Raw genomic sequence first — 15,582 nt, forward strand, 5'->3', positions numbered from 1 at the left:
GAGAGAGAGAGAGAGAGAGAGAGAGAGAGAGAGTGAGTGAGTGTTGGCAGAGGGAGAATCCTTGTGGAATCTGACTCTTCTAATCCCCTCACAGAAGGCCACATGACTAGGAAGAGAAAATTATTATTTTATCTTGCCAATTGTTGGAAGTTGTGATTATTATAGTAAAACCTTATCAATTTTTAAGAGAAATTAAGTTTTGTTGTTTTTGAGTATAAAAGGTAGTTGAGGTTGGATTAACCAACTAAGCATTGCTTAACAAAAGTCTTATTTTAATGAATAGATAAAAATGAGTCAATGTATGTGGCAAAGCAAGAACCTAAAGATCAATGAACTTTGAGTTAGGAAGACTTGTGTTTGACTCTTACATCCTACATTTGTCAGCTGTGTGACCTCTCTTGGCCTCAATTTTCTCATTTGTGGAATGAAGTAGAGTGGATGTCTAAGGTCTCATATAGTTCTTGATTTACTCTGATACTAAGTGGAAGAAAACCTTACTTACAGAACACTGACATTGCTTTTATAAAAAATGGACATTTTTAAGAGTGTTAGAAAAGTATGAGATCATTGCACCTTTTTATATTTTCCTACCAAAGTTTTGGTAGGAGATCACCTCCATCATACTCAACTCAGTCCCAACCTTTCTTTCAAACTACCCTAGTAATAATTTGACTGTCTACTGCTGAGAAATATCTTAATAATAACATTTACAGATAAAAGAAATAGTTTGATCTTAAAGAAATAGTTTTACCTTAAAGAGTTCCTTATAATTCATCTTTAGTATTTTCTTTATATTTCACCTGGATCTTACATATCAAATTTTCTTTTGAGTTCTGGCCTTTTTTTTCCTTCACAAATACCAGAAAGTCTTTCAAGTTTCTTATATGTCTATTTTTTTTTTTTCATTTAGGATTATACTCAACTTTGCTGGGTAAGTTATTCTTGGTTGCAACTCCAGCTTTTTTGTGTGCAAGCATTTTTTGGTAATTAAAGATATCTTTTTGTTAAGAAAAAAAATAAAGCAAATGAAAGAACAATCCAAACTATCTTGTTTACAGAGTTTAACTTCTTGATACCAGTCATTATAAAGTGAGTATTAGTTAGCTTTGAATTAACAGTGACAGCTGTTATTTACTTCACCTCTTTAAGGTTTGTGACATGTTTTGTCTGTTATCCATTGAGCCTCACAACAACTCCATGAGATATCGATGTTACAAATAGTTATACTTATTTAAAGATGAGGAAGCAACTTGTTTATAGTCACTGAGTTGGTGAGTGCTAGAAATGAGATTAAAATGTTGGTGTTCCCAACTTCAAGACCAGCACTCTCCATCACACCACACTGTCATTATATTGTACTTTTAATATGGTAAACCTTATTTCTCAGTTTGAATTCAGCATACTGTTTTTCAAATGCCTCTACTATAGCTATACAGGGTATCATAAAAGTCTTAGTGAATTTGAAACTTTAATAATTTAAATAGCTTTGATAATTATTTAAGAACTTAAAACTGTGCTACAACTTTTGGAATACCCTGTATTATTCTTCAGTTTTTGTCTTGATATGATTTTTGAGAGGTAACTCAAGAGATAGAGCAGTGGATAGAGAGTCTATGGGTTCAGATCCCACCTTTGATGGGCCAATTGCTTCAATTCTCAGTGCCCCCAATTACATTATAAATTGATGATCAATTGTTAATTTGCATTAGTAGAGGGAGTTTCCTTATGGGGTGTTCTTAAGCTGTTGAAATCACAAGTTGGAACTAAAAATAATGAGGTTTAAGGTATATAGAGCTTTTGGATACAAATACAAACCCAATGGCATATATATACGTAGATGTCTGTATGTATATTACATATATATATAACATATATGATATGAATAAAATATTTAATATGTATAAAAATAATGAACAAACTAGTTTTTCCAGCTAAAACATAGTTTGTTTAATCAGGTAGGGAAAATATGAAAGTTTTACGGTGTTAGTTTTTTTATCACAAAGTTGGCATGTGATAATAAACTAAGACATTTCAATTCGGTTATACCACCTTAACTCATGTCTCAGTTTAAGAAAACAATGTAGGGGTGGCTAGGTGGCACAGTGAATAGAACACAGGCCCTGGAATCAAGAGGACCTGAGCAACACTAGCCATATGACCTTGGGCAAGTCTCTTAACCCCAATTGCCCTGCTTTCACCCCTCCAAAAAGCAAAACAACAACAAAAAAATGGACCAACAAAAGGTTGTTTGGGTCAGATTGCAGCCAACTATACATTTCAGTAGATGTTCTTTGAGATTGTTGAATTTCTTGTGTTGTGATCAAGGAAGATTATATTTTATGCAAATGACCTGTCATAGAAAGTTTTTTTTATTACTTTTTAATGAACATTTTCTGTGACTGGAGAATTTTTGGTATGATATTTCTTTTTTTTTTATGGCATTTTGACTATCTCAAGAGATGTGTTTAAAGAGAAGTTGGAGTTGTTGGGGGAGGGGAGGTGGATACTTTATTTGATTTCAGAAGTTTGAATTTTTTTTTCTTACCATGGTGATAAAATAGTGTGCTGCTACTTAGAGAAACCTAACATCTTTTTCTGGGTTTCCTCAAATTGTCAAATAGTCTAAACCATGCCTGTCTTAAGTATTTGCATGATGTGAAACAGTGACTCTTAGGAGGATTTTCTTCTGAACACAGACATCCTGAAATAAGTAAATTGACCCCAACAGATAATAGTCTCTGAACATTCTTACAAATGCCTTATCAGAGTCTCCATAAGTGGTTAAAACAGAGTCTGCCCTGCTACTTTAAACAACTGTTCTGATGTAAGTTTGTTTCTTCCCCACATAGTCCTAGTATAACCACTTTCTTCAATGGGTTTCTTTAGAGTTTAGATAAATCATATTTGGCTAAGGCTCCAAACATGGATGAAAATTCAGTCTATTTAATAGTTTTTGTTATTTGTCCTCTCTTCTCCCCCCATTGCTAAGAAGAGAGTTCACATAGTGGTCAATTTTCTCTCACCTCTGTACTTCCAAAGTATATTTGAGATTGCTTCTGGATCTAAAACCGTTATCCTGCCTGTAGCTTTGAATAAATCCATTTGGGGTGGGGTTCTTTAAGAACTTATCTTAAAATTAATTTATAGTTTGAATTTAACATGGAACCCTTCCCATGGTCTATATTTTTGAGAGCTTAATTAAGAGGTGTGAACCCCATCCCATTTAGCGCAGCATTACATCTTTAATGTCTGTATCTTGTCCACATTTCTAGATTTCATTTCTTTCTCAGCTCTATCCTAGAGAATCCTTGGTTGATGAAAACACTCTTCACCTGGTACTAGCCATAAGAGAAATTGCCTGTTTCCCCCAATTATTGGCTCTCTCTCATTCTCCTGTATTTACATATCACTCATCTACTTGTATTTCTTCAGTGGAATGTAAGCTCTTGGGGGGGGGGGGGGATGTTTTCATTTTCAACTTTTTATCCTTAGTGCCTAGCCTGGTGCTTTGCCTATAATAGGGATTTAATAAATTAAAAAAAAATTATTTCTTGACATTGTAATCCTTTGGGGAAGAATGAAAGGAATGTACTAGATGATCTCAAAAGTTGCAGTTCAACAGTCCTTAATATTGGTACTTATGAGTATTGGTTATGGGATGGTGATGGCATGTGAACATTAACATGGAATTCATGGAAAATGATTGTCTTCCAGTTTGTGGTTTTTTTAAAAATCAATTTGTGGAAGTGATAGGATAGTGATTGTAAAGGGATCAACTATGATACTTCCTGTTTAAGATAAAAGTAGAGGCTTTATTTTTATTTTATTTGTGTTTTGTTTTTACTTCAATGTGTACATTGTTATCTCTCATTTTAGAATGGAAGCTCCTTGAGGGCATGGACTTGTATTTGTGGTCCCAACACTTAGCACAGTGTCTGACTAATAAATATTTGTTGATTAAGACCCTTGAAAATAGGATGGACCATGTGTCAATTTCAGTTTTACTTTCACTCAATCTCAGTCTAATGCAGTACAAATTAATAAGGCAGCTGTTTATAATAATGTGGCATATTCTGAATGTCTGTAAGTAATCATTGATCAAGTGTATGGCAGCCCTTTCCTGTCTCTGAGAATGACTGCTTACTCTGCTATCCTTTCCTTGATAATGGATTCCTTTCATTCATTACCTCTTTGTATCTTGTTGATGCTAACTGAAGTAAGAACCTAGAGTAGTTTTCTAAATGTTCTTTCTCTTGGTAAGAACAAGGTTTTTTTTTTCTTTTTCAAAAATTGTATTTATTTTATTCAGTTAAGAAGTAGAACAAGCATTTCTATAACAGGATAGGAAAAAAGATGCAAATCTATTATGTACAATTTTTGCTATTCCTTTTAAATATATAATAAAGTTACGATGTCACTTTCTTTTTCTTTTTTTCTCTCCATTCCCCCCTAGAGAAGGCTACCATCAGACACAAGTGTGTGTATATGTGTATGTAAAATTATTCTGTGCATATTTCTATTAAGTAGTTCTTTATCTGAAGATAGCATCTTCCTTCATATGTCCCTTGTAGTTAATTTGGGTATTTGTGATGGTCAGAATGACTTAGTCACTCAAAGTTGTTCTTAAAACAATATAGTCATTACTATATACTATGTTCTCTTGATTGTACCCATTTCATTCTTCATTATTTCATGCAAGTCTTTCTATGTTTTTCTAAGACCATAAAATTTATCATGTCTTATAGCACAATAGTATTCCATCATAGTCACATACCACAACTTGTTCAACCATTCTCCAATTGATGGGCATCCCTGAAATTTCCAGTTTTTTGCTACCACAAAGAGAGCTGCTACCTAACAACACTGCTACAAGGGTTTTTTTCTGTGAGAGAATTTCTGTTCTACTGAACCATCTAGGAGGGGCTGCCTTTCTCCCCAACTCAGCAAAGGTGACTTTCTAATCTAAGGAGTCCTGTTTCAGGATAGACTTGCTTTCTGCCGCCCATTCTCAACTCAACTCCCCTAAACACATAAGTTCTACTGGGGAATGGTACTTTACCTTTCAAGGTAAGACCCAGTCCAGAAGCCTTATCCATGTTCACTAAGAAGTGTGCCATATCATTCCTCACAATTGTGGATTTCTTTCTCCCCTTTGCATATACATATATGCTCCTACCCCCTTTAACAAAAGATAAGCAATATTGAAGAAAGAGATTACAGCCCTGATCTCAATCTTGTGATTTTCTTTTTGTTTTGTTTTCTTCTTCCTTCCTTCCTTCCTTCCTTCCTTCCTTCCTTCCTTCCTTCCTTCCTTCCTTCCTTCCTTCCTTCCTTCCTTCCTTCCTTCCTTCCTTCCTTCCTCCCTCCCTCCCTCCCTCCCTCCCTCCCTCCCTCCTCTTTAAACAAATATCCAGGGGCGGCTGGCTAGGTGGTGCAATGAGTAAACCGCTGGCCCCAGAGTCAGGAGGACCTGAGTTCGGTTCCAGCCTCAGACACTTAACACCCATACAAAAAAGCTAGCTGTGTAACCTTGGGCAAGTTACTTAACCCCAATTGCCCTCCAAAAGGCAAAAACAAACAAACAAAAAATATCCATTTCTTGCTCATGTACTAACTATGTATCTGGCTAATGTGCCCTCTATTCCCTAAGAATCTGATGATCTTGACCATGAAGTTAATTATTTATAAATTGATTCAATATATTTCAAGCCCCAAAGTATATTGTGGCCTGGAAATAGTGGATACAAGCTTGGCCTTCAAGTCAGAAATACTTGGGTCTCAGTCATGTGGTCAACTCACAACTCTGTGACTGGGTAAATCATTTTAGGAAGTGTCCCAGGCAATGCTCTAAGAGTTTATCTATGTCATTGATCAGTATTAGTGGAGAGAGTTTAAACATGAGAATTTTTCAAATAAATGAAAGCCCATGTCTGAATCCTTGTCTACCACCCCCTCACCAAAGAGTGGCTTAGGACTCATTATAAAGCTAATAATACTGTGAGGAGAGGAATTATGGTTGAAATTTAAAAGGAAATTTCTGATTTCAGTTTCCTCATCTGTAAAATGAAAGCGTTTGCTTAGATGGCCTATAAAACCTCCCCTCCCTCCAGCTCTAAAGCCTATCATCCTCTGACTAGAGTAGCTCTTAAGAAAAGCTTCTCCCCACCTCCCCCCCAAAAAAGATTGATTCTTAGCTAGGTATCTAGCTCATTGCCTTTAAAGGTCAACAGGGAGTAGCCAGCCATCTTTGGGGGGAGATGATGAAGGGGTCACTGAGTATTAGCAGGCATTATTAAGATGATATGCAGGCTCCCTTTTTGTCAGATCAAAGGAAATCCTATTTAGGAAGTAATAGCCAGAGCCTTTTGAAACTAACTGGGCAGTAAAATGAGGGGTAAGGAAGAATTGAAATTTACAGTGAAATTCTGAACCTTCTAGTTTCTGAACATAATTCTGAGCTACTAACTAGAGTGCCAATACTCCAGGCCTTTTTTTTTTTTTTTTTTAAGAGTTATGAATGTGCTTAGTATGGTTCATAACAATTCAAGATTTGCCTAGGATTTGTTGAGTTAGGCTCCTGGGTATTTGATTCTTCAGATAGCAATCTATTTTATTTTGTTATTATAACCCTTGGATATGAGAGAGACTATGCCTTGGTCTGTTTTATAAAGCTTCAATTGAGAGATTTGAAGAACTGAGAGAGGTCTCAAGGGAGAACAAATAAGAATTAAGCAGTAAGATAGTTGGAAATAAGATGAAAGAAATGGGTTTTTCCTGAAGAGAAGAAAGGTGAAGTTAACTTTAATTATTGTCTTCAAGTATATGGGACTTTCTACTTTTTAACACACTTGATGACTTCATCATTCTTGAAACTCTACTTCTTTGATACTAAATTACCATTTTTCTTTTCTTAACTCTTGGAACTGTCTAATTGTTCATTTTCCCCAAGCCCTAAATATAAGGTTCACTCCTTGACTCCTTGAATTTCTTTATATTCTTTCCCTTTGAGATCTCCTCTGTTTGCATGACTTCAACTATCTTCTGTGTGGGTAGGCTTAATTTTATGGCTTTAGCCTGGTATTTTCCCTAAGCTATATCCATCTGGCATTACTTCTCACTAATCATATGCAAAATAGAACTCAACTTTCCTGTTTCCCTTCCCCCAGACCAGTGACACTCTTTGGTCTCCCTTTCTTGCTTTCCCTATTTTCTCAGTCATATCAGTTGTTCAGGTTTAAGACCTTGTAGCAGTTTTTTGTTTTTGCTTTTTCACTCCTCTTCCTCCTCATTTATTCCTATATAGAGACATAGATTGTCACCTGGAAGATTTTCTTACATTATAGATGAGGAAAATGAAGTTTGTAGAAGTAAAGTGATTCAGCAAAGGTCACAAGTTAGCTAATGTCAGAGGTGATCCTGGGGCACAAATCTTCTGATTCTTAGGCCATTGCTTTTTCTACCACAGAATGTGACTTGGCTGGTTTCTTAGTTAAATGGAACACTGTGACACCAGACTTTGAAATCTATGTGCGTCTTTGTTAAGAGAAGCACTGTGGGAGATTGGAGAGTGTTACCAGATTTGGAGTTTGGATCTCATCTCTGAAATTTACTTAACTGTGTAAATACAGACAAATCACTTCACCTAAGTGTTGTAAAATAGTAGCAGTACCTCTAGGGCTTACAGTGAATATTCATGGGCGTCCAGGAGAAAGACCTTTAGCTATTTATCTATCCCTTTCGAATATCCAGTTTAATTCCTACCTTCTTATGAAGCATTTCTTCACCTCTTCAACTCACTGATTTCTCCCTTATTTCTAGGCCTAAAAATTTATTGTTTGGCCCATTCATTTTGACCCAGTCTTACACTGGCTTGAATTTTTGATATGTATATCATTTCTTCATAACCAGATCATAAGCTTGTTGAGGGCAAAGATTACATCGTATTTATTTCGTACTGTGTAAACCTCACAGCATCTAGTTTGGGGAATGGGCAAATAGTAGATACTTAACAAATACTTGTTGGATGAATAAATGAATGGGGGGGAAGGGTGCCCTGGAATGTTTCGGAAATCCATTGTGGATAATTGACCTTTTTAAAAAAGGAACACTGTATTTCAGAGAAGCATGATTACTAATCGCTAGCATATGGTACTAAGTAAAGTTGAGGAATAATTGGATCTCAAAGACCCCTTCTACCTCTAAATTCTATGCTCCCTAGTAAACTTTTGTGATTCTATTAAAAATAGTAAGTTCTCCTACCATTTTGGTTTATCTTATAGGTAGTATCCTAGAAACTAAGGAACTGATGGTGAATTACCCTTCTATAATGTACAGGACTTTTTGGCAAAAAAATTATAACAAATACTGTGAAATGGTTAAAAAAAATTCTAATTAAGTTTCTTTTCTTTTTTCCCCTTCTTAGATATTATATAAGTTACTTTAAACATGGGTGAAATAGAACAGAAGCCAACTCCAGGATCACGGTTAGGAGCTCCTGAGAATGCTGGGATCAGTACATTGGAACATGGACAGAAATTGCCCATGGCACCACCGGGAAAACTTATTTCCATTAAAATCCAGATGCTGGATGATACCCAGGAAGCATTTGAAGTTCCAGTAAGTTGTTGGCAAATATGTAAACTCCAAAATAAACCTTTTTGTGTGGTGGTGGTGGGAATTGTATACTCCGTTAGTGTGAGGAGTATGATCTGGAATAGGTAGGTAAGAGTTCTGCATTCTGTATATACGTTCAAAGACAGAGCTACTTACCCATGTGTCCTGACCCATTTCTGTAGTGTTCTATGCAGGTCTAAGATGGTATACTGCCATAGGGCAGAGAGTAGAGGTGTATGCTTTTGTCTTTGTTCAGGACATGATAAAGTGCTATGCACACTTTGAATGTATCATGAATTTGATAAATCTGGTTACTTGCACATTGGTAAGTAGAGTATTTCATGAAACAGAGAAGACTTGAAAAAGATGAGATGAAGACAGGGAAGGAAAGGGGCAGAGAGTGAAAGTATTTTAAGACACTGAATAAAAATGCTTTGTATGGAATATAAGAAAAAAAGAGCTTTGTGGATGGATTCTAGGCTTCTTTACCAATTACTGTTATTTCTGTTGACTTAGAGTAATCATTGCTTAGAATACTGCTATAATTTGAGTAATCATATTTGTGCCAAAAAAATTTTTTTAAAGGCATGGATTAGAATCAAGTGATTTTAAGGGGAGAACTCTTAAGAAGAGCTTTGTATTAAAGAAAAACTGCTTTTTAAATATGTGGTATACAGACTTTGGTAACTTCCTCATGTTTTTTTTTTTGTTGTTGTTGTGGAATTAAAATCTGAATAAAGCTATGTTAATCTTTTGAAACTTTAGGATATATTGTGAGATATCAAAACTAAAATTAGACATTTGAGAGCTTTACTGTGTTTTCTGTCGGTTTTTTTTTTTAAGTAGGGTGGGAGGGTATTGCTATTAGTCTCTAAGCAGGTTTATTAGTGAGATATTTGCTTTCAGCATTTCCTACTTATAAAAATATCCTGGACTTAGTGACTGTTATGAATTCCTAAACCAAATTCTATACCAATAAACTATGTTAAATGCTGTTTCTGAATGCTATTTAGAGCATTTATCAAATGCTATTGTGTGTGATAAGTGCAGTGAATATTAGACTATATTCTTCTACAGCCCTGAACCAAAGAAGGTAGAGTTGCTTGCCAGGCAAAGAAATTGTGAGCATAGAAGATAGAAAGATATTTCCAGGGAGTTTGTAATAGTATTGAATGTTTAAAATGCAATAAAATTGGGCTTTTAAAGTGATTTCTTCATTGGCAGTTTCCTTACTCCTGCAAATAGCTAGTTTAGTTACTGAGTAAGGGATGCTGGAGAGTGATGGGGATGAGTGTATTTTACTTTATTTTTCACATTCATAATGACACTTTTGTTTTGTCTATAGGAAGAGTACTCTTGTACTTTATTGTTGTTGTTAAATTGTGTACAATTCTATGACCCCATTTGTGGTTTTCCTGGCAAAGATATTGAAGTGGTTTGCTATTTCCTTCTTCAGTTCATTTTTTTTTTCTTCACTTCATTTTATAGATGAGGAAAGTGAGGCAAAGAGACTTAAGTGACTTGCCCAGGGTCACAGAGCTAGGAAGTATCTGAGACTAGATTTAAACTCAGGTCGTCCTGATTCCAGGCCCAACACTCTTATCTACTTCGCCATCTAGCTGACCCAAGTGTACCAGGGAACACTTTACCAGTTTCCCAAACTTATTTGGCCTATTGCCCCTGTTTAAAAAAATTACTCGGTACCCCTCCTGGAAATCTACTTTCTTTAATCCTTTAATTGCTTTTAAAAAATTTGTGTCATTTCAAAATAGTATAAATTTTAAAAAAATGACGCATCTTAAATTTAATAATTTATGGTACATTTGTAGTTTTTTTTCCCTGCATTGAAATTTTGATGATGCAATTTTGTGTCATGCAACCATATAGTATCATATTGTAAACAAGTCATTACATGCACATATTCCTGCCAATGCATGCTGGACTTCCTGACAATATGCTGACCCACCAACACTTGCTTCTTAAGAACTGTTGGTGGACTTGATCACTGATAAATTACAAGTTGTGTTTTCTGTGTTTATTTAGAAAATAATGTAATCGCTTTTACTTTAAGTATTATACAACAGATGAAACATAGATGAACAGTTTTTCCAAATTTTCTTCTTCTGATTCTACTGCCCCCTTAGTTTATTCAGTGCCCCTGAGGCTACTACCACCACCACCATCACCTCTCCCATCATTCCAGCACCCCCCCCCCCCCCCGGGTGGTCTCTATCTCTGTTCACATGCTATACAATATGGATTGTAATCATTCTAATTGTCATGATGGGATTGCTGTTTTCAGATAGAGCAAATAAGATGAAAGTAATAGGCTTTGTATTACAGGGGAATTTTAAAAAGTCATAGATTTAGAGAGTCTTAGAGATCATCTAATCTATTGCTCTCATTTTTCACTGGGGGTTCAGAGAAGTTAAGTGAGGTGCTCAGGGTCATTTAGATAATACGTGGCAGAGACAAGATTCAAACTCAGGCCTTCTAATTCCAAATCCAGTCCTATTTTTGCTACATCATGCTGAATTAAAAGATTTTTTTCTGCACAATATACTTTTATTCATAAGATTTCTGTCTCTTCTATTCCATCCTATTCTCCCCTTTTTAGAAAATGGTTCATTAGAATTTTCTTCCTCGTAGTACAGCACATGCATTCTCTCTTCCTTTGCAAAGAAAAGGAAGTCAACAATGTGTCTGTGGAGTAGTGGAATTGCCCTTTTAAGAAATAGAGTGGTTAGGCCATAAAACAGCTGGAAAACATCGTCCGCTGATTGTCTATGCTAGTGCTCACTGAATTGGAGGGCTATAAAACAGTGGACAATTATGCAGCTTTCCAAAAAAAAAAATTTCACTAAGTCTCTAAACATTTAAAGTCTTTGTTTCTAAAAGTTTACTATTAACCTATTGGGTTAATAATAATTGTCCAATTATTGTGCTAATTTAGGTCTTATTATTTATTTTATTAAATAAAACACTTTTTGAGTCACAAGTCTTCAGTGAATGAATTCTTATGGTTTATCTTTCCCTCCAAGAAGATGAACTGGGGCATATTACCAAGGTTATTTGCAATTTTCCTTTGGGAAAGTTTTGTGGACTGTGTTTTCTTCCCCTGGGGATTTGGTTTCCTGGACCTTTACTGATTGTTTTTATTTTAAAGTGGCTGTGCAGCTGCAGTCGTCATTTCAGTACAGATTCTTTGAATATTTTTCCTGCACTGAATACTACATCATACTCCTGTGGTTGACATTGATCATTATTTATCCCTGCTTTACCTAAGATTGATAACCCTTCAGATATCACACTCTATGTGACATGCTTTTTCTTTTGCTAGACAGGTCTATACCCCCCTTTGTTGGTGATTTAAGCTTGGGTAACTTTGCAAGCTTTTCAGCAAAAAAAGACGATACTCATTCCCTCCCCCCTTTTTTTTTAACAGCAGTTATCTATCTTTATCTGAATAAGGGTGTAGAACAAGCTTTGCCCTGTTGTTTATCCATGTACAAGTTGTATTAAATTAGTCCTCTGGGCCCAAGAGCTCAAATATGCCACCCTGAAGTGATCAGTTTACTTTTTTCTTACCATAAGAGTTAGACTTAGAAATTAGTAGTAAGAAAATTCTATCCTAAAAACCTTTTGACTCAAAATTATAATTATATTAATCTTTATAATTTGAATTCTCCCACCTCTCACAGAGGCTTGCTATCAAATTATTTGGGACCATTTCAGCTCCCTACAGAACTGGAGGAATGATTTCCCCATTTTGTTTAGGTATGTTTTTGTTTTTGTATCCCTAACCCCTACCATAGTACCTGGTACATAACAGGTCCTAAATGAATACTTACTAAATAAATGAATCAGTGCCATCACAAGGAGAGTGGGGAGAAGGTAAAGTAAAATTCATATCTATCTATTTTTACTAATTCTTCCTATTGACTCTGGGTAACTCACTGCAATTGTGCTATAAAGGACTTGGGGAGGGTTGGCTAGGTGGTGCAGTAAATAGAGCACCAGCCATGGAGTCAGGAGGGCCTGAGTTTAAATCCATCTCTTAGATACTTTGGCTGTGTGACCCTGGGCAAGTCACTTAACCCTGATTGCCCTTTAAAAAAAGGACGTGGAGAAGAAGCCTGAAGTTACAGCAAGATCTCTTTTGGGTTGAATAGTAATAGAAAATGGGTAATATCCAAGCATCACTTACTACCTAGTAAGATGGGATCATACTAATCATATTAATAATAATTGGCATTTATATAGTGATTCAAAAACTGGGAAAGTGTTTTATTTACTTTCTCTTGTTTGAGCCTTATAACAATCCAACATGTTAGATGCTATAGATGTGTTCCCCATTTTACAGGTGAAGAAAATGAGGCTGAGAGAGGTTAGATGTCTTGCTCATGGTTATCACACAGGTAGTGTCAGAGATAGTAATTGAATGCAGGCTTTTCCGAATCTTACTTCAATACTTTATTCAGCACCATAATGCCTCCCAGGTGGACAATTGTCAGCCAGGTAGGGAGAAGGAACACTAAAAACATGTACCACAAATATGTACAAACTTCAACAATAATTTGGCATAGAGTCAGCCAGCAGAAAAATGGAACAGCAGGTTGTTGAAGTAATAATCTGCCATACCGAGAGTGTCCTGTATTCTCAGTGAGAGTACTGCATAATCCAGAAGGGTTAAGATGCTCAGATAACCTGAGTCTCATAGATTGTAAGGGTGCTGCTACAGACAGGCATAATGATCATGTGAAATATTACTTTCCCAATGCATCACTTTTGTCATGTGACTCCCTTGCTCAGAAATATTTAATTGAATTCTAGAGGATATAGTCAAAGCTCCCTATCCTGGCACTTGAAGTCCTCCAAAATCTTATCACAACTTATCTTTTCACACTCCTTATCTAGTAATTCCTTGTATGAACTTCATTCAGATTTATTCACTGAACATACTGTATAGATTTCTACTTCTCATCTTTCTTTTCACACCATTCCTCCTATCAGGAATGCTTCTCTACCCATATTTCAAGGTCTTCTCAAATCTGTTTTCCTCTATGAAACCTTCCATGACTACTCTAGCCAGTCATATCTCTTGTTTGGAGTTATGACACTAATTTATATGCATTACTCATTTGGGATTTCATTATGGAATCTAATATTGGCATTACCAATAGCTAATGTGTATCCAGTACGTGATATCTTTATTGGGTCTAAGATTTTTTTGTGCTTTAAAATGGAAAAATTCTCTGGATAACTTAAAGGGTCCAGTAAGCTCTCACATACCAAATTTTAAAAATCTATTTTGTGCCTTATGATATTTGTTTTTTTATTTTTTCACGTGTCTGTATATTTTGTCTCCCCAGATAGATTGGAAGTTTATATAGGGCAGGGACCCTATATTATGTTTATTTGTATCTCATTTAGTGCCTAGCAGAGAGTTGTTGTTGAGTCATGTCTGGCTCTTTGTGATCCCATGGACTGGCCATGGGGTCTTCTTTGCATAGATACTCGAGTGGTTTTCCATTTCCTTCTCTAGTGTGTCCCCATTTTGCAGATGAGGAACTGAACCAAATAGGGTTAAATGAATTAACATGGGTCACATAGCTAGTAAGTGTCTAAAGCCGGATTTGAACTCAGATCTTCCTGACTCCAGGTCCAGTGTAAGAGGTCAAGGAATTGCTAACAAAATTTTAAAGTTAAGCTATTTCTTTTTAGAAATAGATTTTTATTATTATGTTTTGTTTTTACATTATCTACATTTCCCCAGAATCCTCCTCTGCCTTACAACAGTTGCTTTTACTCTGCCATCTTGGTTCTGCCCTCCTGCCTCACATCTGGTGGACCCTCAACAGTGGTCCCAAATCAAATTGAATTGAATCCAGGCAAAGTATTGTCTGTCAGAGTACATACTAGCTTACTAATTCAGTGGGGTTTGAACTAGTAAAATACTTTTTTTTTTTTTTTAAATTCATTCCTACTGGTTTCCTCAGATTTTTTTTGGTCACCTTTTAAAAATTTCTGGTCAGTTTTACTTTTGGCACAATTTTTTGGTAAGTTTTTGAAATAGGAAATTAACTTTTTCTCTGTGGTTTGTTAACTCTTTTTTTGTTTTATTTAGCATTGAGAATCCAACTAGTACTTTAACAATAAATGCATTCATTTTTGCTTCCATTGGCTTCCATTTGGCTTTCCATTTTTCTTTCTCCTATTCTCCTGACTGTATACGCCTGCACAATGTACCACTTGACTTTTAACAAGTTTGCTGGTAAGTTTTTTGCAGTCATATGTCAGTTGTTTGCTTTCTTGTTTACCTGCCAGTACCAATTGAAAGAAAAATAAAACAAAGCTTTGGACAGGACTGTGCTCAGTTTTCTTGTCTATTTCTATGTCTGGAAGGCCAAAATAAAAGCTACCTCAGTACAACATTAAACATGTTGTAGAAAATTTGAAAAGAATTATTTTAATCTTCCTTTTTTCCTTCCTTGAAAATGGATTTACATACTTGGCCTTGAAGAATTTGCATACTGGAAAGTGCCCTTGGTTTGGAGTCAGAGGACTTGGATTCAAATTTTTAATATGCTACTTAATACTTCTGTGACTTTGGGCAAGTCATTTCATCTCTGCACCTCAGTTTCCTAATCTGTAAAATAAGATTGTTGGAAGAGATGGTCTCTATTTCCCTTATAGTTCTAAAACTATGATCTTGTGATAATATTTATAGGTGGTCCCTTCACTTTTAGTTTAGACATTTTATAATCAAAGCAGATTGTCCAAAATTCTGAAAATAATGTAGCCATCATCTTATAGATATAAATGCTTTAAAAATGGTGAGAGGCATCCTAGAGTTACTAGATCTAACAACAGTTTTGGAGACCAAAGGGCTTGGGTTGAAATTCTGCCTCTGATTGATACTATGTGACCTTGGGCAAGTCACTTCTCAGCACCTCACTGTCAATTCTT

General features: G+C 35.6%; 1 protein-coding gene across 3 annotated transcripts in view; it reads left to right on the forward strand.

Annotated features, from left to right (window-relative positions):
* The window catches only part of FARP1 (FERM, ARH/RhoGEF and pleckstrin domain protein 1), a 334,579-nt gene that overhangs the window by 61,280 nt on the left and 257,717 nt on the right, over nt 1–15,582 (forward strand). For all 3 annotated transcript variants that reach the window (XM_069064154.1, XM_069064153.1, XM_069064152.1), the window contains one exon: nt 8,423–8,616. In XM_069064154.1, coding sequence (XP_068920255.1) covers nt 8,446–8,616 — 171 coding nt within the window. In that variant the 5' untranslated portion in view covers nt 8,423–8,445. The remainder of the gene's footprint in view (nt 1–8,422; nt 8,617–15,582) is intronic.

The sequence above is a fragment of the Petaurus breviceps genome, unplaced genomic scaffold, assembly GCF_028583685.1.
Source record: "Petaurus breviceps papuanus isolate PSGF00001 unplaced genomic scaffold, PetGlider_PUasm1.0 90625, whole genome shotgun sequence".
NCBI lineage: Eukaryota > Metazoa > Chordata > Mammalia > Diprotodontia > Petauridae > Petaurus > Petaurus breviceps.